Source organism: Balaenoptera ricei, chromosome 2 (genome assembly GCF_028023285.1).
Source record: "Balaenoptera ricei isolate mBalRic1 chromosome 2, mBalRic1.hap2, whole genome shotgun sequence".
Classification (NCBI taxonomy): Eukaryota; Metazoa; Chordata; class Mammalia; order Artiodactyla; family Balaenopteridae; genus Balaenoptera; species Balaenoptera ricei.
Genome location: NC_082640.1, coordinates 59,593,616 through 59,618,278, shown reverse-complemented (window position 1 = coordinate 59,618,278; position 24,663 = coordinate 59,593,616). Strand labels below are relative to the sequence as shown.

General features: G+C 46.2%; 1 protein-coding gene and 1 non-coding gene across 2 annotated transcripts; both read left to right on the top strand.

Annotated features, from left to right (window-relative positions):
- Positions 1-733: 733 nt before the first annotated feature.
- TRNAC-ACA (transfer RNA cysteine (anticodon ACA)) lies at positions 734-806 on the top strand. Its single transcript has one exon. It is a non-coding gene; the product is annotated as a tRNA-Cys (tRNA).
- A 2,641-nt stretch (positions 807-3,447) lies between these two features.
- On the top strand, positions 3,448-23,841 carry CHRNA3 (cholinergic receptor nicotinic alpha 3 subunit). Its single transcript, XM_059912671.1, has 6 exons — positions 3,448-3,535; positions 5,219-5,358; positions 5,472-5,516; positions 6,725-6,834; positions 13,781-14,792; positions 23,336-23,841. Exons 1-6 carry the CDS (start codon positions 3,448-3,450, stop codon positions 23,462-23,464), a joined length of 1,524 nt encoding a protein of 507 aa, XP_059768654.1. The 3' UTR covers positions 23,465-23,841.
- Positions 23,842-24,663: the final 822 nt, after the last annotated feature.

Below are 24,663 nucleotides of genomic sequence, written 5' to 3'. Positions count from 1 at the left end.
CAGCAGCTTTCCCTGGTTCCCCACCTGAAAGGAATGGCCCTCTCCTCCATGCTCCGCGGCCCTGGTCATGTTCTGCTGTCTTTTGCACGGTGCCTGGCACATCGTAAGCACTCAAAATATTTGTGCGATGGAGGAGGACTTTTCAAAAAATCTATTTTAAAAATTATTATACAATAAAACTGACTTTTTAGGTACTGTTCTATTAATTTTAACACATGTATAGATTCATGTAATCAGGATGTAGGAGTCACTCATCACCCAAAACAGCTCCCACCTGCTACTCCTTTATGGTCACGTGTCCCTCCACCCCTAACCCCACCCCCACCCCCCGCAACCACTGAGATTTTCTCCATCACTATAGTTTAGTCTCTTCAAGAATAACCTCTAGGGACTTCCCTGGTGGCGCAGTGGTTAAGAATCCGCCTGCCAATGCAGGGGACATGGGTTCAAGCCCTGGTCTGGGAAGATCCCACATGCCGCAGAGCAACTAAGCCCATGAGCCACAACTACTGAGCCCGCTTGCCACAATTACTGAAGCCCACCCGCCTAGAGCCCGTGCTCCACAACAAGAGAAGCCACTGCAATGAGACGCCCGTGCACCACAATGAAGAGTAGACCCCGCTCACCGCAACTAGAGAAAGCCCACGTGCAGCAATGAAGACCCAACACAGCCAAATATAAATAAATAAATAAATAAATTTATAAAAAAAAAAAATAACCTCTAATGAGGACTTCCCTGGTGGTCCAGCGGTTAGGACTCCATGTTCACAATGCAGGGGGCCCAGGTTCGATCCCTGGTCAGGGAACTAGATCCCACGGGCCACAATTAAAGATCCTGCATGCACCAACGTTAGTATGGAACCACTGGAGAGTGGCTTCTTTCACTCAGCATAATGCCTTTGAGATTCATCCAAGTTGAAGATTGTAACAATAGTTTGTTCTTTTGCATCCATCATATGGCTGTTGAAGCACATTTAGGTTGTTACCAGTTTGGGGCAATTATCAATAGTGTTACTATAAACATTTCACATATAGGATTTTGTGTGAACAAAACTTTTCATTTTTCTAGTTAAATACTCAGGAATGTGATTGCTGGGTTATATGGGGAGAGTATGTTTAAACTTTTAAACTTAGTTTAAACTTTTAACTTTTAACACACAGTATGAAACTGTAGAACTGTTTTCTGGAGCAGCCATACTGTTTTGCATTCCCACCAGCAAAGTATGAGAGATCCAGTTGCTCTGTTTCCTCATCTGCACTTGGTATTGACGGTACTTTTTTATTTTAGCCATCCCAGTGGCTGTTAAGTGGTATATCACCCTGGTTTTAATTTGCTTTCCCTAATGGCTAGTGATACCAAAATCTTGGCTCTCTGTGCACCGATGCCAAAAAGAAATATGGAGACAGAGTTTTCGAGAAACAAGAAAAATGGCTTTAATCTTTGCCTGGCAAAGGGGGTAACACAGCAGGCTAGTGCCTCAAGAGCTGTGCCCCCTTCCCTGGGGAATAGGGAAAGGTTATATAGCCTGGAGCTCATGGTCTGGGGTAGGTGATAAAGCTCAAAGTAATGAAGGTCTTGCATTTCTTTCGTTCTGCAAATTCATGGCCAAAGCTGTCATCAGGTCACTCAACAACCGGGTCTGGTGCCCCTGAAGTTATCCACCCGTGACCTTCTGTCCCAAATGAAGAGTGCTACAAGGGAGTGTAGGGGGAGAAGAAATGCCAGGTGCAAAGGGTAATTCATATGGAGTCAGAGAGTAAGCAGCTTTGTGAAGGACAAGTCTAGCTACAAGTGTTTGTTAGAAGTAACAGCTAAAGAATAACCACGATTGCTTAACTCTTTCAGGCCTGTTTATGTTGTTTCCCCAGCCTGTTCATTGTTGCCTTATTTTCCTTGTTTATCAGAAAACAGAAGTCTCATTTCTATTTTTGCTGCAACACTAGCAGCAAATGGACATCTTTTCGTGAGCTTTTGGCCTTTTTTGGTCAAGTGTCTGTTTAACTCTTCTGCTCATTTTTAAAACTGGGTTTTAGTTTTCTTACTGCTGAGATCTTAAAAATAACTAGGTATAATTTACATATCATAAAACTCACGCATTTTAAGTGTACAGTTCAATGAGTTTAGTAAGTTTATCACTATAACCCAGTTTTAGAACACTTGACATCACCCCAGTAAGATCCCTATTCTTCCTTGTGAGTTTTGAGGGTTCTTTATATGTTCTGGATACAAGTCCTTGGTTGGATATGTGATTTGCAATATTCTTCCAGATAAAGGGCTTCTTGTCAGGAGAATGAAAATTCTCTAAATGGGGGCCTGACAGTAAGCCCCAATTCTTACAAACATTTTCTGAATCCTGCAAAATGTCTCCTTTTGTTTGGTTTTAATGTGGGTAGGTGACCCATTCTGGAAGTAATAACGGTGACTGACCTGTCCTGTGATAGAGGAACTCCAAGGAAGCCTGCAGGTACCCCACCCCACTCCTGGTGGGTGGTCCGAGAGACCAAGGGGCCCCAAGGTGGTCTGCTCCATCACAGAACCATCCTGGTGCACCCAGGGTGCAGATGGGCCGGTGGGCAGAGGAGGCTCTGCAGGGTCCAGGGGCCAGGAAGGGCAGTGCTTCCTCTGATGGCTCCATCTCCAAGACTTATTTTTAATTTTGTTATTTCTTTCTTTTGTTTTACTTTTTATCGAGACATTGCAACATATTCGACAGTAGACTAGGATAACAAACCTCCAGGTGTTTCTCATCTAGCCTCATCAATTACCAACTCAATGGCCGATATTGTTTCAACTGACTCCAACCCTCCCCCTCATGGTAACCCTAAGGACTCTTAAAAACACAAATACCATTATCACTCCTAAAATATTTAACAATTACTTAATAGTGTCAAAATCTTGAGTCCTCATCTTAAGGATGCGTTAGAACCTTTCAGGCAGGCCGGCGACCGTCCGTCTAGCCCGGTGGTCCCCAAGCCCGGGGAAAGGGGAGACTCGCACTCACCCGGGAAGCCAGGAACAGAGATTCGACCCCTATTCTTTCCCGTGGTTTGCCAGTACCTGCTCGGATTGGCCCGGCGCGGAGCCGTCCGTGGGCTGCACCGACCGCAGAGGGAGGGATGAGACCGCCCAGCACAGCGCACTAGAAGGCCAGCACATTCCTGCTCTCGGACGCGAGCGCACCTCTCTCCCCAGCAGAGGCTCGGAAACCCCACGGCGGCGGGCGGGGCTGGGCCCGGGATTGTGGGTGGGGCTGGAGCAGCCGGCGCTCCGCGCGCTGCGCCCTGGTTCCGTTCCGAGTGGGCGGGCAGCGCCTGGAGCCCGGCCAGGCGAGTCTGTCTCCGCAACTGTCCCGCCGGCTCCCGACCGTCCGGCTCTGCTCGGCCTGCCCTCCGCCCCACGCCGCCCGCCCGGTCCGCGCGGAGCCTCTGCCAGAGGGCAGACCAGCCATGGGCGCCCAGCCGCGCGGAGTCCGCGTCGCGAAGCTCTTGCCGCCCTGGGCGCCGTCGCCGTTGCTGCTGCTGCTGCTGCTGCCAGGTACGGGCGCGGGGCAAGGGGGACTGGAGGGACGGGCGCCCCGCCCGAGCGGGGTCCGAAGGGGAGGCGGCCCGGAGCGCAGCGCGAGGTGGGGAGAAGGGCGCCCGTGGCTGGGGACCCGAAACCCGCGTGGACTGGCTCCGGCCCGGCGGCGAGTTAGGTGGGGGGTGCGTGTTTCCCCCTCGGCTGCCCCATCCTTGAGAGTCATTTGTGCGCCCCCGGGAGGCGCGGGGAGGGCCCGCACTGGGGCCCTTCCTTCCACAGCCCAGGGTTACAGATTCGAGTCTCGGCCCTGCCCATCGTCCTGCTTGGCGCACCGGGTGATGAACTGACGCGCCCAGGCCGCGGGTTCCACGGTCTGCATCCCGCCCACCTCCTCGTTTTACGAATAGATGGGGAAGCTGAGGCCAGAGAGGGCTCAAGATTTCATCAAGGCCACCTGGGGCAGAGGGGAGTCGTTAAGGGGCGCCAGCCTCTCCTCCTTGTCCGCGCCTCTCCGCACTCCTGGTGCCTCCCCGCCTTCGCCTTCTGCCCGGTCTCTAAGAGGAGCCTGTTAGGGAGAAGCCGGCCCTGACAGAAAGGCTTCTGAGTGTCCTGGGAGCGGTGGTAGATACCAAGGGACGAGGGATTTGGCAGGGCTGCAGGCGGTCCCTGCAGCTGGGCCGGTAAGTCTGTTGGGAGACCACGTTGTGACCGTGCACTCAGAGCGCTGTTCCTGCCCCGCCGGTGCTGAGGCCCCCACTACTCAGAGCGCTGAACACTCCCCACGGAGCTCCTGAATGTGGCCCCTTCTTTAATTTGGGGTGAGGGGTAAGGGGACAGTCAAAATCCCTGGAGAAGTTGGGTTGGACTTAAAGGATTCCCTTCATCCCCTCCCCCGATTTTCCCCAGATCTGTGAGAAGCAACAGACAGCTGACTCAAGATGCCTGGAGTGTGGCTTATAAACAAAGAGGGTCCCCAAGGTTTCAGAGAGGGAAGGGTCTTTGATCAGGATGAGAAGACAACATCAGCAGGAACCGTGGGTCGCACTCTGAGATCATGGGAGCCACGTAGGCACCCGCTTCTAAGATGTTTGGTGGCCAAACCCCTACAGGGTCCTGGGTGGGAAGAAGGAAAGCCCCAGTCCTAGGTTGTAGTCTCCCTCCGGCCCTGCGGTACTCCTGCCCTGGGAATGGACTGGTCATCTCTCCATTGTGGCTGTACGCAGGCAGATTGCATTTGTATCACACTGCTGCCATGCAGTAACAAAGACGGTGAGGATGGTTCTTGAGCTCTTACCACATGCCTGCATGGAGCTAAGCACGTAACTCATAACAACCCTAAGAGGTGGATACATTTATAATCTTTCACAGATGAAGGAAATGAGGTTTAGAGAGGTTAAGCCACTTGCCTAAGCTCACACAGCTAACAAGTAGTCTGTCAGGATTTGCACAAGATCTATCCAAATTCAGAGCCCAGGCTTGTAACCATTATGCTTCTCAACGAATGTGTGTGACCTGATGGAATCCCTTCTCTCTTGGGCCTCAGTTTCCTAGTCTTTAACTTCAAGGAGCAGGACTAGTCTGAAAGTCTGGCGTTCCAGAGAGTACCCTCAGCAGATGGAGAGGAAGCTGTAGGTGGATGGTGTCCCTGGTGAGGGGAAAAGTGACTTCCCCAGGATCTGACAGGGCTACTTCCCTCAGTGGCCAGAGCCTCCGACGCCGAGCATCGTCTGTTTGAGCGGCTGTTCGAAGATTACAATGAGATCATCCGGCCAGTGGCCAACGTGTCTGACCCAGTCATCATCCAGTTTGAAGTGTCCATGTCTCAGCTGGTGAAGGTGGTGAGTGCCAGAGCCACAAGCCGTGGCCGTGGGGTATGGAGCTTCTGGAATAGCCTTTCCCAGAACCAGCCTTGTTTTTGTAATTCACCATCTACTTTAATCTCTCCTTCTAGGATGAAGTAAACCAGATCATGGAGACCAACCTGTGGCTCAAGCAAGTAAGTGACCAGACCCTGGGCACAGCTGCCCCCTGGTGGTGACTGCTTTATTTGCTGTCTGTGAACCAAGGGCCAAAACCCCTACTTCACTCCTGTGGACCCAGACTGAGGTCCACTGACTGGCTGGTCTGTCTCTACCTGGACTTGGGGTCATATGCACTGCTCTACACCCCTGTGGAAGGACTGCAGGGCCCAGCCCCTCAAGTCACAGACGATAGACTGCGTCCTGTAAAGAGAGACCTCCATGCTCAGACAAAATGGGGCTGACCCGGGCCTGGAGCCCTGGCCCTGACTCTAGGGTGGCGCCTGAGGCACCTCTTCCCCTTCCTCTTGCTAAAAACTCATCCTTAAGTCAGAATCGTATGCCGTGGATACGGCTGTTGTTGGGAGGGTGGGAGCCGGGGTTCTGGATTTTCCTGTTCAGATTGGGACCAAAGAAATGGGCTTCCACATGTTCTCCCCAGGGAGGCTTTGTGCAGACATGGACAGATAACTCACTGGCCTAAGGGTGATCCTTCCACCAGCTCAGCCAACTGGCCACTTCCTAGGAGGAAGTGGCCTTCCTTCCTAGGAGCCTTGCAGCCTTCCTTCCTAGGAAGGAAGCCTTCCTTCCTAGGAGTCTGGCAAGCCAGATGGGCACGGTGCCCACTCAGCACCCTATGGCACACGTTCCCTCCAGCCACAGCCTCACCTCTGTCCCCTCAGGTGCTCAGGACTCACATCTCCCAGCCTCTGCACCCAAACACTTCCTGGGCCCTGGTGGGATCATGGCTCTTTCCCCAGACCCTTCAGAGGCCAACCCTGCCCAACCCAGAGGTGGAAGAGGGTTCTGTGTGTCATTAGTGCCGTTATTGGGGCTTAATGGCATGTCCAAGCCATTTCAGGAATGTAAACAGCAGGAGCTTAAGGCAGGGACCTGGCCCTGGCACTGGAAATGACTGGAGAAAGCCCTAGTGGTCCTGATTGATTGATGGGGGCTGGGCTTGCCCCACTCATGGGGGCAGCTAGGAGGCAGCCTGCACAGCCAGCCCAGTGCTGTCCCCCCACTAGCACCCACATGAGGAATGGGCCAGTGTGGTCTGCATTGCAGAGGCGGCTCTGACGTGCAGCCGAGGTGGGGAGGTCACCAAGATGAGTGGTGTCAAAAGAAGTAAAACCGTGCTTGTCCTTCCACTGCCTCCCTCTCCCTCCTTGCCTTCTCCCCCCAGATCTGGAATGACTACAAGCTGAAGTGGGACCCCTCCGACTACAATGGAGCGGAGTTCATGCGTGTCCCTGCACAGAAGATCTGGAAGCCAGACATTGTGCTGTATAACAAGTAAGGTGCTGGGTGGCCCCCACCTCTCAGGGCTGTCGGCCTGGACCTGGGTCCTTGGCCTGCTGTGCTTTACAGCCTTGTCTTCCTGGGACCTTTTCCAAGAGAGCTCCATTCATTTGGTTCATTCCACAGGTATTTATTGATCTACTATATGCCAGGTCCTAGAGATACTGTGGCACAAGATAGATACCCTCCCCCTTGCCTCTAGGAGTTTATCAGACACACCAGGGAAGACAGGAATGAGTTACAGTATCCAAATATGCAATTACAGACCGGAGGAAGGGCAGGGAAGGAAATACATGGGGGTGGGCTTCTGTCACCAAGGCAGGACCTGATCTTCCCTGTAAGTCAGGCTGTAGCCGCGCCCCATGGCTAGACCACAGGAAAGCTTCATTCTTTTACTCACCCGACGAATGCTCCCTGCCCCTGCCTCACGCTGCACATGCGCATCTGCCCACCAGCTGCAGGAAGCTGAGCCTTTTTCTCTCTTTCAAAGGTTCTTCCTCTGCCTATCTGAATCTGCCCATTGTGGCACCTCCAAAACCTGCCTCTCTTTCCTAAGCCAATACAAACCTGACACCTTCCACATTTAACCTCTGTTATTAGACAAACATAATTTTAATTGATATTTTACAGTATGTACTAGTTTGTTCTCCAGGTATTGACAGACTTCAATTTTGTAACTGTGCTTTATCTCTGGAGTTCTAATGTCTTAAAAAACCACTGAGCATTTTTCAGCAAAACACTTCGTATAGAATTAGTCTAATCTGATTTTAAAGCATTCTGTGTTTAGGTTTGTATGCCGTATTAGTACAAATCAATATGTTTTACTGTTCGTATTGGGACTAGAGAAGCTACGTTTTTGGCTGAATCCCACTTTCTAGTCATGGGTTAAAAGAAAAGGGTTCTTTAACCACTCCAAAGATGGTCCGTGTTTTTATTTTTTAAATTTTTTTAACATCTTTATTGGAGTATAATTGCTTTACAATGGTGTGTTAGTTTCCACTTTATAACAAAGTGAATCAGCTATACATATACATATATCCCCATATCTCTTCCCTCTTGCGTCTCCCTCCCTCCCATCCTCCCTATGCCACCCCTCTAGGTGGTCACAAAGCACTGAGCTGATCTCCCTGTGCTATGCGGCTGCTTCCCACTAGCCATCGATTTTACATTTGGTAGTGTATATATGTCCATGCCACTCTCTCACTTTGTCCCAGCTTACCCTTCCCTCTCCCCATGTCCTCAAGTCCATTCTCTAGTAGGTCTGCGTCTTTATTCCCGTCCTGCCCCTAGGTTCTTCACAGCCATTTTTTTTTTTAGATTCCATATATATGTGTTAGCATACGGTATTTGTTTTTCTCTTTCTGACTTACTTCACTCTGTATGACAGACTCTAGGTCTATCCACCTCACTACAAATAACTCAGTTTCATTTCTTTTTATGGCTGAGTAATATTCCATTGTATATATGTGCCACATCTTCTTTATCCATTCATCTGTCGCTGGACACTTAGGTTGCTTCCATGTCCTGGCTATTGTAAATAGAGCTGCAATGAACATTGTGGTACATGACTCTTTTTGAATTATGGTTTAAGCTACAGTAATGAAGACAATATGGTACTGGCACAAAAACAGAAATATAGATCAATGGAACAGGATAGAAAGCCCAGAGATAAACCCACGCACATATGGTCACCTTATCTTTGATAAAGGAGGCAAGAATATACAATGGAGGAAAGACAGCCTCTTCAACAAGTGGTGCTGGGAAAACTGGACAGCTACATGTAAAAGAATGAAATTAGAACACTCCCTAACACCATTCACAAAAATAAACTCAAAATGGATTAAAGACCTAAATGGAAGGCCAGACACTATAAAACTCTTAGAGGTCCGTGTTTTGTTTACTGCTTTCCCAAGAAAAGACAGCATTCATAAATATGTTTCTTTCATGCAGCTTGTAAATTGGTCCTTAAAGAACTGGGACAGGAGATAAATTAACTGGTTTGCGGAATGTGAGCCATCCTAGAAATCTCCTGGTCCAAAGGTTCTTAAGGAGCTGAGCAGGGTGGTGAGAATTTTTGCTAAGCTAGAATTAAGAAAGTGGGCACAGATCTTAATCTTATGATTTGAATTTCATAGCTGTTTTCTTGCTGGCAGTCTTTGGTGAACAGCTGGGGTACTTTAGGGATGTGTGCTTTTAACAATACTGAGAGACATAGTGAAAAGCTTCAAATCAGATACGGAGAGGAGCAAATATCATAAGGAATTTCCTTGGAATCTGAAGCTGAAAATAAGATTTAGAGAATATCCTTCAATTCCCCTCTCCTAACCAAAACTTCAGTTTCTCTAAACCTCTGGTGAGAGTTTCTTTTCATTTCAACACACTAGAAACACTTTTTACCTCCTTATGCCAGTTTCTCCTGCCATGATTTTGTTCTTTGAAGTTCGTTCTCTAGTAGAATCCTCAGAAACTGTTCGTGGACACAATATACCCTAAGTTCTTACAAGTTCATAACTCATTGTAGCCTTTTTAGGTAATACTTTTAGGTCATCTTGCTGATATAAAATCCTTGGCTCATATTTTCCTTCCATGAAAATCTTAAAAATGCTGACTCATGTTCTGGTATGAAATGTTGCTGTCAAAAACAGTCGCCAATCTGATTTTCTTTTTTTCTTGTAAAATCTGGTGACTTTGGGGAGAGAAAAGGGACTCTATTAATAAGTGCGCCAGGACTACAGATGTAAACCAGGACTGTCCTGGATGAATTGGGATGCATAGTCAGCTTGTTTACAAGGGGGTTGTTCTTTTTCTTGGGTAACCCAAAGATATTGTATCCTTTATCTTTAAAATCTAGTTGTTTTACTCTGTACCATATACATAATAAGCCTTCTTTTATTCCAGTAAATTTTTTGTGAATTAGAGTTTTTAAGATCTATTCTATTGCTTTCTCTCTCCAGGAACTCCATTTTCACATATATTTGAACTGCTTTACCTATATTCTCTCCATATTATTTTCTCTCAAATTCTTTTTCTTCGTCTCTGATTTAAAACAATTTTTTTTCTCCTTTCTGTTTTTTATTTTCATCACGATACTTTCCATGGTGTCTGCTTGTTGTTAACGTTTTCGTTTAGTCTTTATTTCTAAAATGATTTTTAAAATTTCTTTTTTCCCGTTCTTTCCTAAGTTCTGTCAGTTCTTTATTCATCCTCCTGTTGCTTACCCAGATTCTTAACTTTTCTATTTCTAATTTATGCTGCTCTTTCAAAGTTTCTAAAGATCGTTCTTTCTGTTAGCTTAATTTGTAATGTCGGATTATCAGTTTCATCTGCTCTGAGGTTATATTTTTGCGGTGTACACTTGTCTGCTTGTAATTGTTATTCAATTACTTTTCATAGTTTTCTTACAATATGTTAATATGGGGTTCAGTCTAATCCTTTTCTGTTGCTCTTGTTTAAATAGATGGCCTTTGCTGTACTTTTAGGACAGGTTCCCAGAGGGGATGGGAGTGGGTAAGGGTGGGTCTCTTGTGTCACCTGCTTGGGAGTTCCCTCCTCAAGTGGTTCCCTTGAAGCATTTAAATACTCTGTGTAGCCACCTCCACAGTCTGAGAGCTGCCACTTCTAGACACCCGCTTCTCTAGTTTCTCAACCATCTTCTTTTTCTTACCCTCAGTTTCCCACGCTGTTCAATTTGGAGCCTACCCTATGCAGCTTTTTTTCTGGGTGGGTCTCTGTCCTTCTGGAAGGCAGTTGGGGTGGGAGGTATTTCTGAGATCGAGCCCAGCCCAGCCTCCTCTGCAGACCTTGGTGGCTCCCCATCTTTTTGTCCTCTCCCGCAAACTGGAACCAGTGGCCCCCTCTCTGTTTCACCGTTCCCCTTGCTGAGGACGCAGTGCAGAGTGGGGTCCTCTTTTTTCAGGGGCAGATACCTCTTGGTGATTTCCGTCTGGGGCTCTCGGGACAGGAGAACTCCCCTTCCTCTTCCCTCAGCCACCTCCACAGCAGCTAACCCCACCCGAATCCCACGCAGGTCCCGCTGGTGGTGGTGGTTCGACCCCACTCTCTCACACCTGAGGTTCTTGGAGTTCCACGTAACCTAACTTTGTTGACCACGTGGGCAGTGGGATTTTTCTTTTGCTATCTTGTTGCCCTGTTTTTCTGAGGAAGTTTGGAAAGGTTAAAGAAACGGATGCCATCGTGATCTTTCTCATACCACTCACCACCCTCGCCCCACTTCAGCTCTTACTCTTTCCTTCTATTAAAGTGATACCTCAACTAATCATTTGCACCCACCCTGCCTTTTCTTTTTTTTTTTTTTTAACCTTTATTTTATTTATTTATTTATTTATTTATTTATGGCTGTGTTGGGTCTTCGTTTCTGTGTGAGGGCTTTCTCTAGTTGTGGCAAGTGAGGGCCACTCTTCATCGCGGTGCGCGGGCCTCTCACTATCGCGGCCTCTCTTGTTGCGGAGCACAGGCTCCAGACGCACAAGCTCAGTAATTGTGGCTCACGGGCCTAGTTGCTCCGCGGCATGTGGGATCCTCCCAGACCAGGGCTCAAACCCGTGACCCCTGCGCCGGCAGGCAGACTCTCAACCGCTGCGCCACCAGGGAAGCCCGCCTTTTCTTTTTTTAATCAACTCACATGGTTCAGCAACACACTGGCTGAGTGAGACCTTTCCCCCCTCTGCTGACCCTTGCTGCCAGCCATCTCTTGGGCAGCCAGGGGGGTGAGAGCTTCATTTATTTTTTTGGTCATCCGTTCAGTCAGCTAGTACTTACCGAGCATGCTCTCTGTGGCTGGGGCTCTGCCAGACCCTGGTACCCAGCGAGGTCTTCATCTTCGGTCTCCTGGTGGCAGAGCTAGGCCGCTGACACCGTCAGCAAGCAGGCCTCCTGGTCTGGGCAGACACAGCTGCGGGGGTCTGTAGGCAGCTGCCACAGTGACCAGGAGCCCTGGAAAATAGCAGACGTGTGCACCAGCAACCAAGGTAAGCTGATCTCCAGTGTTTGGCCTTCTGGACACACAGACTTGAGGACTCAAGTTCCGACTGGTCAAGGCTCTGCCACAAACTCTCTGTGACCCTGAGCAAGCGAGTCCTGCTCTCTGACCTTCAGTTTCCTCATCAGTAAAATGAGGGGATCAAACTAAAGCAGGGATCATTAAGCTTTTCTGTGAAGGGCCAGGGAGTTAAGTATTTTAGGCTTTGTGGGCCTTAAGAGTCTCTGTCGCAGCTACTCAGTCCTGCCCTTGTAGCTTAAAAGTAGCTGCAGACAATAGACCACGAATGGGTATGGCTGTGTGCGCCAATAAAAATTTATGTACAGAAATAGGGGGCAGGCCAGTGGGCCATACTTTGCCCTGGACTAGTCCCTGGGCTCTGAAGGTCCATTTTGTTGCTCCAGGATGCCCTAAGGAAAGTTGTTCTGGAGGCCTCTGCCTTCCCAGGGGTCCTCTCGGCCCTCTGCCTAGTGCAGGCCAGCCTCCCAGGACTCCTTGGTGCCCAACATGGTCAAGTCCACTTGGGGCTGTGAGGGTCCCCACCCCCTCCCCACTTCTCATACCCCTCCTTTCCTCCTGGAGCTGGGAATCATCTTGTGGGGAATTGAGGGCACAGTAGGATAAAGTGGGGCTAAGAACATATAAACACAGCAGGGCACCTTTGGGACAACCCAGCCGGCTGGAGTAAAGGCGGGTAGTGGATTTGACATCAAGTCTTCACGTGTAATGACTGTCCTGCTCGACAGACACACATGAGGGTGGGAGGGCCAGAGACCAGCAAGGAGACAGGCCCCGGACACACCCCCTCCTGTCTTCACACAGTGCTATCCAGTAACAACCAGACAGGATATCCCTAAATGTTCAGGTCTTTTTTTTTTTTTTTTTCCCCAGCTCTTCAGGCAAATGGGTATAGTGGTTGCTCCCTTTAGAAGGACATACATGCCTTCAAATGCAGAACTCTAAGAAATCAACAGGGCTGACCCACGGAAATGTCAAAAGCTTTCATTGGGCAAGGCCATTGTCATGAGGACCGGCTGGCTTCACGCTCAGATGCGAGACTGGACAGCGTGTTGAGCTGGTCGTCAGCAAATCTTCCACTGCACAAACCAGCTGATAAATGCCAACAAGCCAATTCTAGGAATAATGTATATCTCTGCATAGAAAGGGTGCACATAGCTAAACAGAAGGGAGAAGGAACATGGGGAGAAAATGGGGAAGGATAGGGACACAGAAGGCAAAGGAACCTGTCACGCTGGGTTTGAAAGACAAGGAATCAGAAAACATGATTATTCATTCTAAAACAGTGCAGGGAGGACTGGGGAGTTTGGTGAACGGTAGAACCAGGGTCCAGAGATAGGGCCTGGTAATAGACCCATCTAACAGGCTCAGTTTAATGGCAGTGGGCTCCTACGGTGGTCTCTGCAGCCCCTTCCAGGTCCACGGTCCGGTTTGACATCCATGTGTGTACACACTTTGGGCTCCCAATGCAGACAGAATGAGGAGGCATTACCAGGGCCAAACCATAAGGACAGCAAGTGGCAAATATCCCCGAAGGTCACCTAAACACCTGCCTCCTGCTGACCACTTTCATTAATTTCTTTTATTTCTTCAATTAAAGGAGAAAAAAAATCTCTGGCATTTGGGAGTGTCTCCATAAATATCAAGTTGGGAGTTGTATGGTGTGGAATGAAACCATGACACGCCCCAGGGTGGGGGGTGATGAGCGTGTCAGATTGTTGGGGGCTGGGGGGTCCTGGGCCTCAGTATCCCCTTTGGTAAATGGGATGGTGAACTGCGAGACCTTTTACAGCACTTTGAGCTCATATTCTGCAGTTTTACAAATCGTGACTTGCCATTCACCTGCTGGCGGCGTGAGAAGCTGGACTAGGTGACCACGTGGTGATGACCTGTGTACCGCACACCTCCTCTTTGTCTCCGCAGTGCTGTTGGGGACTTCCAGGTGGACGACAAGACCAAAGCTTTACTCAAGTACACGGGGGAAGTGACTTGGATCCCCCCGGCCATCTTTAAGAGCTCGTGCAAAATCGATGTGACCTACTTCCCATTCGATTACCAGAACTGCACCATGAAGTTTGGTTCCTGGTCCTACGACAAGGCAAAAATCGACCTGGTCCTGATCGGCTCCTCCATGAACCTCAAGGACTACTGGGAGAGTGGCGAGTGGGCCATCATCAAAGCCCCCGGCTACAAACATGACATCAAGTACAACTGCTGCGAGGAGATCTACCCGGACATCACGTACTCACTGTACATCCGGCGCCTGCCCCTGTTCTACACCATCAACCTCATCATCCCCTGCCTGCTCATCTCCTTCCTGACTGTTCTTGTCTTCTACCTGCCCTCCGACTGTGGCGAGAAGGTGACCCTCTGCATCTCAGTCCTCCTCTCCTTGACTGTGTTTCTCCTGGTGATCACTGAGACCATCCCGTCCACCTCTCTGGTGATTCCCCTGATCGGCGAGTACCTCCTGTTCACCATGATTTTTGTAACCTTGTCCATCGTCATCACCGTCTTCGTGCTCAACGTGCACTACAGGACCCCCACCACGCACACGATGCCCATGTGGGTGAAGACCATATTCTTGAACTTTCTTCCCAGGGTCATGTTCATGACCAGGCCGGCAAGCAACGAGGGTAACACTCAGAGGCCAAGACCCTTCAATAGCGCTGAGCTCTCAAACCTGAATTGCTTCAGCCACATAGAGTCCAAGAGCTGCAAAGAAGGCTACCCCTGCCAGGACGGGCTGTGTGACTACTGCCACCACCGCATGGTAAAAATCCCAAATTTCAGTGCCAATCTTACGAGAAGTTCCAGTTCTGAATCTGTCAATGCCATGCTCTCCCTCTCTGCTCTGTCACCGGAAATCAAAGAAGCTATCCAAAGTGTCAAGTATATTGCTGAAAATATGAAAGCACAAAATGAAGCCAAAGAGGTAAGGATAGGTCTGTTATTACATTGGTCATTCATTCATTCAACAAACATTTTATTGGTTCCTTGTGGGCAAGGCTTAGGGTGGGGTTAAGGAATTAGACTGGCATCAGTGGCTTGTGTTCAGACCAGCTCCTCATTTACCAGTTATTTATCCTTGGATACACCGCCTCACCTCTGTGAGCCTGTCTTTTCATCTGTAAAATGGGATGATAAAGGTTGTGAGTATGTGGTGCCCTGCATTTAGCTGCTGGGCTGCCAGCAGTTTGGGCCATTGGAACACCTGATGCTGAGTGAGTGGATTAGGAGGTAGGCTGGAAGAGGGCATGAGGCCAGATGATCTCCAATTAGTATTGATGTGCTGAGCTGACATTTTAAACTTTACTAATTGTGTCTCCCTACTCCCCTTTAAGAGTAATTTACATAAAGTACACACCTCTTAAGTCTACATCTCAGTGAATTTTTACATTATGTGTACACCCATGTAAACATGATCTAGGTAAAGATACAGAATATTTCCAGTGCCCCAGACAGTTCCCTTGTGCCCCTCCCCAGTCAGTAACCTCCTCCCTCCCTCCTCAGTAACCACTGATCCCGACCTCTTTTATGTTAATTAATTTTACCTATTCTTGAACTTCATATAAGTGGAATCGCATAGTATAAACTTTCATATCTGACTTCTTTCATTCAGCAAAGTGTACAAAGATGTCTGAGGTTTATCCTTTTGGTTTATTATTGGTTCGTAAGATTCTACAGTATGACAACACCACCTTCTGTTTATTCATTCTACAGTTGTTGGACATTTGGTTATTTCCAGTTTGGAGGCGATATGAATAAAGCTGCTATAAATTTATACATATCTTTTGGTGAATATATACACTCGTTTCTCCTGGCTACATTCCTAGGGGTGGAATTGCTGGATCATTGGAGAGGTGTGTTTTTCACTTTAGTGGACACTGTCAGGTTTCCGAAGGGTTGAGCCGATTGACACACCCCCTGGCAATGTTTGAGAGTCCCAGCTGCTGCCCATGCTCGCCGCCAAACGGGGGTGAAGTGGCCTTTCTTGTCCCTGTGGAGTAATGATTAGGGCTCTTTTTCATATGCTTATTGGCCATTTGGATATCTTCTTTTGTGAAATATCTATTCACACTCTTGCCCATCTTTTTTTAATTGGGTGAACTTCTATTTCCTTCAAAAATCTTATGCTAGAGCTTTTTTCCCCTGCGGACTGTACCCGGGCTGCAGTGTCCCAGCCAAGCTCCGGACACGTGCTGAGGGGCCAGCTGTGGACTTTGGGAAGATGCAGCTCCAGGATGACTTGAAAGTAGGGCATCCTTGGCCCTCCTGAAGAGAGGAAATTAGTGGCAGATGGACAGTCTGTATGGAGTTATCAGATGCCTTTACCTGAGTGAGAAACCTTCCTCCACTGGGACCTCAGATGTCTGACAGCCCTTTGTGACACCAAGATAAGTAATCCAATTACACGGACTTCCCTGGTGGTGCAGCGGTTGGGAGTCCACCTGCCAATGCAGGGGACACGGGTTCGATCCCTGGTCCAGGAGGATCCCACATGCCGTGGAGCAACTGGGCCCGTGAGCCACAACTACTGAGCCTGCGCTCTAGAGCCTGCAAGCCACAACTACTGAGCCCACGTGCTGCAACTACTGAAGTCCAGCGCCTAGAGCCTGTGCTCCGCAACAAGAGAAGCCACTGCAATGAGAAGCCCCTGCTCGCCGCAACTAGAGAAAGCCCGCACGCAGCAACAAAGACCCAACACAGCTAAAAATAATGAATAAATAAATTAAAAATAAAAGCCAATTACAGGGCCCTTACAGAGGGCAGGTAAGGGGGAAATTGATACTACTGTTTCATAAGTGTGGAAAAAGATTATTTGTGGCAATCTTTAATTCACCACAAGCATATATGTGTGTGTGTGTATATATATATAAATGTTTATGTTTATAGGAAATCCTTAAAATATACAAATGGTTGATAGTGGTTGCCTTTATGTAAGGGAGTAGTGGTTGGGGAAAACTCTTTGTTGTGTGCTTTGAATTTTATTATATGTATTCCTTATTCCAAAACTTTTTTTTTTAATTTATTCATTTATTTTTGCCCTCGCCGCTACATGGCTTGTGGGATCTCCCTGACCAGGGATTGAATCCAGGACCCCTGCAGTGGAAGTGTGGAGTCCTAACCACTGGACCACCAGGGAATTCCCCCAAAACCCTTTTTTAAGCCCACTTCCCCTCCCTTGCCACTGCTGAAAAAGAACCACTGGTTAACAGTTTTCTGTTTTTAAATAGCCTAAAGTATTGAAATGGCCTGGTTCCAGGGCATTAAATCTATTTAAAAAGTAGATGGTGGACTGCCAGGAGATTCTGAGACCACAGCTTTGCTGAAGGCAATCCAGTATAATGCTTTAAAGCTCTGGGTTTGGATTTATTTAGAACTGGAGTTCAAATCCTGGCTTTGTCACTCTTTAGCTATATGACCTTAGGCAGGCTTTCTTAATCTCTTACGTAAAACAAGAGTAATGGTACTTTACTCTCAGAATTATAATGCATTATCAGCTACTTTGTGGTGTCAAAATATATGTCCTCAATCAATATGACTCTTCTGCTTAAAACTTTTAAAGGTATTCATTATTAGCTCAAATGTAGGCTGTATCCTGGTGTTTAAAGCCTTATTCCAAACTTGTCACTTAGACATTTCAAAGTCTCAGCAGAAATACTTGCTTCGTAGCCTCTTTATCATCCCTGGTGTACCACACCCACTGCCAAGAAACCCAAATGTGAATAGAGCTCTTGATCCATCTCTTCTCATAGCCAGGCCCACCTTGAGGCCAGACTCCTTGTCCAATCTTCATCAGACTGGGATCCTCAAGAGCTGGTAATTTGTCTTATCCATCATTATATGCCCACCCTTGTACACTGTCTTTCATGAAATTGGCATTTGATGACTGAAATCTTGTATCAATTTGGTTTCCAATGTGCCTTTTTGCTGTTGACCCACTAAGCAGATCCTCAATAAATAATTACTCAATTGAAAAAAAAAAATCTTATGCTAGAACTAGTGATAGGTATTAATAATGGGGAAGCTTTACACTTATGTGTTTGGCTGCTCCCACTCTGCTTACCCCCAAGGTTACCAGAATCATGTTCAATAATTTTTTAAGAAGCTCTGCTTTAAAATTAACTGGTTCTGCTTTAAGTTGATTATTAGCAAAGAGCTAATTACCAGATAATTTCAGCTCCTGATGCACTGTATGTAGGTAATTAATGTTGGTAGGGAATGTCTGGAGCCTCTTTTATTCAGCTGTGAATGGCATATTAAAGTAGATGAGACAGGAGGGAGATAGCAACAGTGGCCCTGTGTCCTCACCCCACCCATCTGAGCAACTCTGAGCCCGTCTTGTGACTGTAACAATGCAAAACCTCCCACTGATGCCAGAAATTTAGCCAAAAAGTCAGGCCCTCCTTTAAATTCAGTTGAAGCAGTTGGTTGTTTTTTTTTTTTTAGTCTTTATTGAATTTGTTACAACATTGCTTCTGTTTTATGTTTTGGTTTTTTGGCCCTATGGCACGTGGGATCTTAGCTCCGGGACCAGGGATCGAACCCGCACCCCCTGCATTGGAAGGCGAAGTCTTAACCACTGGACCACCAGGAAGTCCCTGAAGCAGTTGTTGGACATTAAGTACATGATTAGAGAATCTCATTTGTCTAATGCTAATCACTTTTGCAGATATTCTCTACCCTTTCTTTATCCACTTTTAAAATAATCACTTCTTTTGAGTGATAATTTACTAAAGATTGAGATCTAAGTACCCATCGTCTTTGTCAGGCTATTAGAAACTACCTTTATTCCAAAAATTATTTACTAGGAACCATACAAGGTGTTAGAGTTTCACGAGGGTTTTAGTTAGTGTTAGAGTTTCCACAAGACGTGTGATGGAGGCAGACAGTAAAAAAAAAATGTTACTGAAAGGGAAGTCATAGCTGAAATGCCAGGAAGGTAAATTAGTGAAATAGCCTGAATGTGGCCAGCTAGAGGCACATGGTTCATCTCAAGGGGTAGCCACTGCTCACCTCTGGTCTTCTGTTACCACAGGTGAATGTGGTCCCATTGTTTTTCCAGAGAAAGCAGAAATCTGGACCACCGTCCAGTGGGTTGCAACCTGTTTATGAAAGGGTGGCAAGCGTTAGAATAAAGATGCCTACTCAGTGCTCTGAGGAGAGTCGGGCTGTCTGAAGGATGCCTTCTTTCTCTCTTACTGTGTGACGGACAGGCTGCTGTTTACATAGAGTTTTCTAGAGGTATTTTAATTTCCTAATTCCCTGGCTCCAACTTGGTTGGTTTTAACTGTCCTGGGCTCCTAGGAACTTGGAATGAACAGGCTTAGTTCTCCCAGAGCCATCTCCTGAGGGTGCTGAGAGCCTGTGAATGACTGTCCCTGGACACGCCAGGTCCCAAAGGGACAGGAGTGTCATCGTGTCACCTGCCTTGGCTGTTCTCTTTTCAAGTTGTTTGTGTTGGTCACCCCTACTTGCTCACACTTGTGAGGTGTTTAATACTCTAAATTCAGAGTTAGGGCTAGGAGTGGGTTACAAGTTAGAAAACTAGTTAGGGAGCTTGTGGTCTCATGTTAATACTCTCCGTTTTACGGTTTTGACGGCTGATCATTTGGTTCCACTGTGTGAGTTATTGAGGTCTTGGAGGTGTGCATAGATCACAGCCATGATCTTCTGAGCTAATAACCCTGATACAACTTGTTTTGTTTGGTTCAGATATAGATACAGAGATACATCTATATATCTATATGTATGTATATCTGTTCATTCATTCCAACTAGAGTCGGACTTCTGATCAATGATTTATTTACATGTGTTGTAATTACTGTTTTCTAGGGTTACATTTTGGCCATCTTATTTCATGTTTTCCATTTACTTTTTTTTTGCCTCAGTTCTTGCTGTTTACTAGAAAGTTTGAATATTTTTTGCTGGTTGAAAGTCATGTGTTTTTATTTTTATTCTTCTACTAGCTCTTCCTAACTGATTTAAACCCATGCTCAAGTTCTGTTTTCCATATCAATCGGTCTCTTACATTTTTAAGTATCTGTATTTTGCCCCCACCCCACTGTCCTTCCCCTCTGATCTTCCTCACTGCTTTGGTTACCTGGGTGTTACTAGAGCTTTAGTTCTGGTTTTTCATGAATGTATGTTTTGGTTTTTGACCTTCCTTTTTTTTTTTTTTAGTCTGTAGTCACCCCTCACATCTATCTTATGGTGTCCTCCTGGATTTATTTCTTTGTGTTGGCATGCCTTCTCAAGAGTGTTTATGGATAAACCTTTTGGGGCCTGTAGGCTTAAAAATGTATTGTGGGGCTTCCCTGGTGGCGCAGTGGTTAAGAATCTGCCTGCCAATGCAGGGGACATGGGTTCAAGCCCTGGTCTGGGAAGATCCCACACGCTGCGGAGCAACTAGGCCCGTGAGCCACAACTACTGAGCTTGTGCTGCAGAGCCCACGAGCCACAACTACTGAGCCCACGCGCCTAGAGCCCGTGCTCTGCAACAAGAGAAGCCACCGCAATGAGAAGCCCGTGCACCGCAACGAAGAGTAGACCCCGCTCACCGCAACTAGAGAAAGCCCACATGCAGCAAGGAAGATCCAACACAGCCAAAAATAAATAAAATTTTTAAAAAAACTGTATTGTGCCCTCCCTTTTAAGTGCGAGTTTAGCTGGATACGAAATTCTAGGGTTGAAGTTCTTTTCCTTAAATACTTAAATAACACTCCATGGCCTTTTTGCCTCAGTGTCGTTTCTGGAAAAGTTTTAAGTTAATCTGAATGTTGTTCCTTTGCAAGTAATCTATTCTATCTAGAAGCTATTAGAATTTTCTGTTTGTAGAGAAATCGAATGACACCAAACACAATGTTGTTGGTGTGGGTCTCTCCTAGTCTGTTTGGCATTCCTGTGAGCCATTTAATTCCAAGGTTTTTCATCTCGCTTTAACTCTGGGGAAGTCAACGTTATTTCTGTAAAGATCTCCTGTTCACCCTTCTTTTCTCTTTCCCTGAACTGTTGTTGTACAGATGGGATACCTCTGCTCCCAGCTTCTCCATCTCCTAGCTTTTCTTTTACATCGCTGCCCCAGGTGAGGTCCTTACTCTCCTCCCTGTTTCTTTCCGGGGCTGTATTTACCCTTGCCATTCATTTACCCTTGCCATTCATACTCTTGAGTTCTTTACTGCGACTTGCCTGTTGTTCACACTTGTATTTCCACTTGATTCTTCTATAACACTGCTTGTTCCTAACTTCGTGTTTCCAATGTTCTCTCCTATCCAGTGACTATCTGGATAGTCTCAAAAGACTATCTTGTTTAGTTTAAATCCTTAACCTACCTGTTCCATGAATTTTCTTTCAAATACCTAAGTTTGTGTATTGGGGGCCTGTAAACTCACCTTTTCTGGGGGTGTCAGCCATCCTTACCGAACTGTGTTTGAGGGGCCCAAACCCAGGCTTCCCAAGGCAGAGGACCCACATGGCCACAAACTGGGCTAGACGCCCCCTTCAGGGGCGTTTCCTCCCCTCCAGGTGACCTTGTCCCTGAGGATCTCCTCCACGTCCCTTTCACTCAACTGCAGTTGTGCATCTTTGATGTGGGGAGCGAGGCGGGAAGCCTCAGGCCCCACCAGTCAGTGGGCACCTTCTCTGCCCTGCTCTTCCCCTCAGCCAGGCCCTACTTTGCTGACAAGTGGCCCTGCCTGCATCTCTGGGCTGGGAGTGGCAGGCTGGAAAGGTTGGGGGAGAGAAGAGCACAACCAAGCCTTTCCCAGTCCTTCCCTCCACCGAGACCCTCCTCTTCCAACCCCACGCTCACACTCAGCAGGCCACACCTGCCCAGGTTTCTGATAGTCTTTAAGGCACAGTCTCCTCTTGTTTCTGGGATATCTCCAGGGTTGGGCTGGGAGACAGAGCCAGGGGCTTGGGCTAGTTCACCATTCTGCCTAACAAACACTCATCTACCTGTTCACGCATCATTAGTGCCAAAGTTTCCAGAGAATGACCAGTATCATTGTGCCTTAAAGACTCAGAGTTAGTTAGACATAAAATTAAGTTTCACCCAGCTCTATTTGCAGCACTGTTTGTATTCATGTGTAAAACCCAAGTCCCCTCTTTCTTCAGGCTAAACCATGTGAAGTGCTCTCAGAGGGAGATTTATACTTGGTTAATGGTCATTTTTAAAATCAGCATTAATATCAGTAGGTATTATTCATTAAGGACCCTGTGCCAGGCACATATTTCATTTAATCCTCATAACAACTCTCTGAAGTAGGTACTGTTCTTATCCCCGATTTACCAATGAGGAAATTGAGGCTGAGAGAGGTCACAAAATTTACCCAGATTCTCACGCCTAGAAAGGAGCAGAGCTGGGATTATAACAAGTCTTGGTTTTCCCACCCCACTGCCTCCTAGGCCCTAGGAGGTTTAGCCAGTAGGGGGTCGGCAGGAATCACAGGGTCTATTGTATATTGGAATCTTTTACACCCAAAGTCTTAGGAATTCAAATAAAGTAACCGGTGGCAAATAGGGCATTATAGCTCTAATCCACTGACTTCTCAGTGTCATGGGGGGGACACATTCACTCAAGCTCATAATGGTGAAATAAAATCCTTGTCTCCCAGCTCCATTTCAGTGCACTTAATTAAATTACTAAATCACATGCTGCCTCTTTATTATGTGATTATTTCTTCAAAATCAGTTGATTCATGGGTTCTCTTTTTCTCAATCCAATTATGGTTTCCTTTCTGAGTTGTCTAGGAGTATAATTAATGTGCGGTTCTCCTTCCTGTTTCAAGCCTAAATTGAAGCTGTCTTATATACAATTAGTCTTGCTCTTTCTTCCATCTTTTACTTTATGGTCAGAATTTATTTCTGATTTTGAACCTGTTCTGTAACTGTATAGAATTCCATGATACTTTGGCCTTCTAATTGAAGATGATATTTGGCTAGTTGGGCATTGTGGAGAGGGGGTGGTGGGAGAGGAAGAGTGATGATGGGCTTGCCCTGATGTGCTTATTTCATTTTTGAAACAGACGTTAGAAGGAAATTAGTATCTAAAACTGGATAAGAGCTAGTACTTGAATTATGTTGGATTGTATTAGCTATTCTAACAAAGGCCCAGAATCCTCCTGCAGAGGTGTAAATCAAGTAACTGGTTTTAACTAACTTTATAAATTGGAATTCAATTTGGGGGGAAAAAAAGGGTTACATAGATGTTAAGAAATTCCTGATTTAAAACAGATTTAATATGACAGATATTTTATTCCTGTTTCTCTAGTGCAAAAAGAGAAACTTGAGAATGGTAGATTTCCTCAGACTACATCAGTTAGAAAAAAAAGGTTTCTTGCATTTTGGCAAGCAGAATGGCTTCTTCTACTGAAACACATTTATTAAATATTCAATATTGAAAAGGTGTTCACTTTGCCTTTTCCTTCCTGCTTTATTTTTTCCTCTTTCATGATTTTTGTTTTTGTCTTTCAGATTCAAGACGACTGGAAGTATGTTGCCATGGTGATTGATCGTATATTTCTGTGGGTTTTCATTCTGGTGTGCATTTTAGGGACAGCAGGATTGTTTCTGCAACCTTTGATGGCCAGGGATGATGCATAAGCACTAAACTGTGTGTTACTTACGAGGTTACTTATGTGTGTTGGGGGAGAGGGGGGCTCACTTTTTTTAATTTTATTTTTTGTTGTGGTAAAATATACTTAGCGTAAAATTTATCATCTTAACCATGTTTAAGTGCACAGTTCAGTGGTATTAAATATAGTCACATTGTTGTGTAACCATCACCACCATCCATCCCTATAACTCTTCATCATCTTGTAAAACTATAGACCAGTTAAACAGTAACTCCCCATTCTCCCCTCCCACCAGCAACCATCATTACACTTTGTCTTTATGACTTCGACTACTCTAAGTACCTCATATAAGTGGAATCATACAGTATTTGTCTTTTTGTGACTGGCCTATTTCACTTCACAGAATGTCCCTAAGGTTCATCCATGTTGTAGCATGTTGCAGAACTTCCTTACTTTTTAAGGCTGAATAATAGTCAATTTTAAGTATATACATTTTGCTTATCCATTTATCTGTTGATGGACACTTGGGTTGCTCCCATGTTTTAGCTGTTGTGGATAATGCTGCTATGAACATGGGTATACTCTCTCCGATATCTTGCTTTCAGTTCCTTTGGGGATATACCCAGAAGTGGAATTGCTCGATCATATGGCAATTCTATTTTTAATTTTTTGAGGAACTGCCATACTGTTTTCCACCATGGCTATACCATTTTATATTCCCACCAACAATGCACAAGGGTTCCAGTTTCTCCACATCCTCATCATACTTGTTGTTTTGTTTTTTTGATAATAGCAAACCTATTGGTTGTGAGTCAGTATCTCATTGTAGTTTTGATTTCATTTCTCTAATTAGTGATTTTGAGCATTTTTTCACGTGCTTATTGGCCATTTGTATATCTTCTTTGGAGAAATGTCTATTCAAGATCTTTGTCCATTTTTGAATTGTGCTTTTTTTTTATTGTTAAGTTTTAGGAGGTCGCTATGTATTCTAGATATTAATCCTTTATCAGATGATATATGATTTGCAAATATTTTCTCCCATTCTGTGGGTTGCCTTTTTACTGTCGATAGTGTCTTTTGATGCACAAAATTTTTTAATTTTCATGAAGTCCAATCTGTCTGCTTTTTCTTTCATTACCTGTGCTTTTTGTGTCATATCCAAGAAATCATTGCCAAATCCAGTGTCATAAAGCATTTGTCCTGTTTTCTTCTAAGAGTTTTATTGTT

Bases quoted from the DNA above. Each gene is read 5' to 3' on its own strand.
- CHRNA3 (XM_059912671.1), top strand. From the start codon at position 3,448: ATGGGCGCCCAGCCGCGCGGAGTCCGCGTCGCGAAGCTCTTGCCGCCC. The intron at 3,536-5,218 runs GTACGGGCGCGG...TACTTCCCTCAG, and splicing joins GCTGCTGCTGCTGCTGCCAG to TGGCCAGAGCCTCCGACGCC. The intron at 5,517-6,724 runs GTAAGTGACCAG...TTCTCCCCCCAG, and splicing joins CCAACCTGTGGCTCAAGCAA to ATCTGGAATGACTACAAGCT.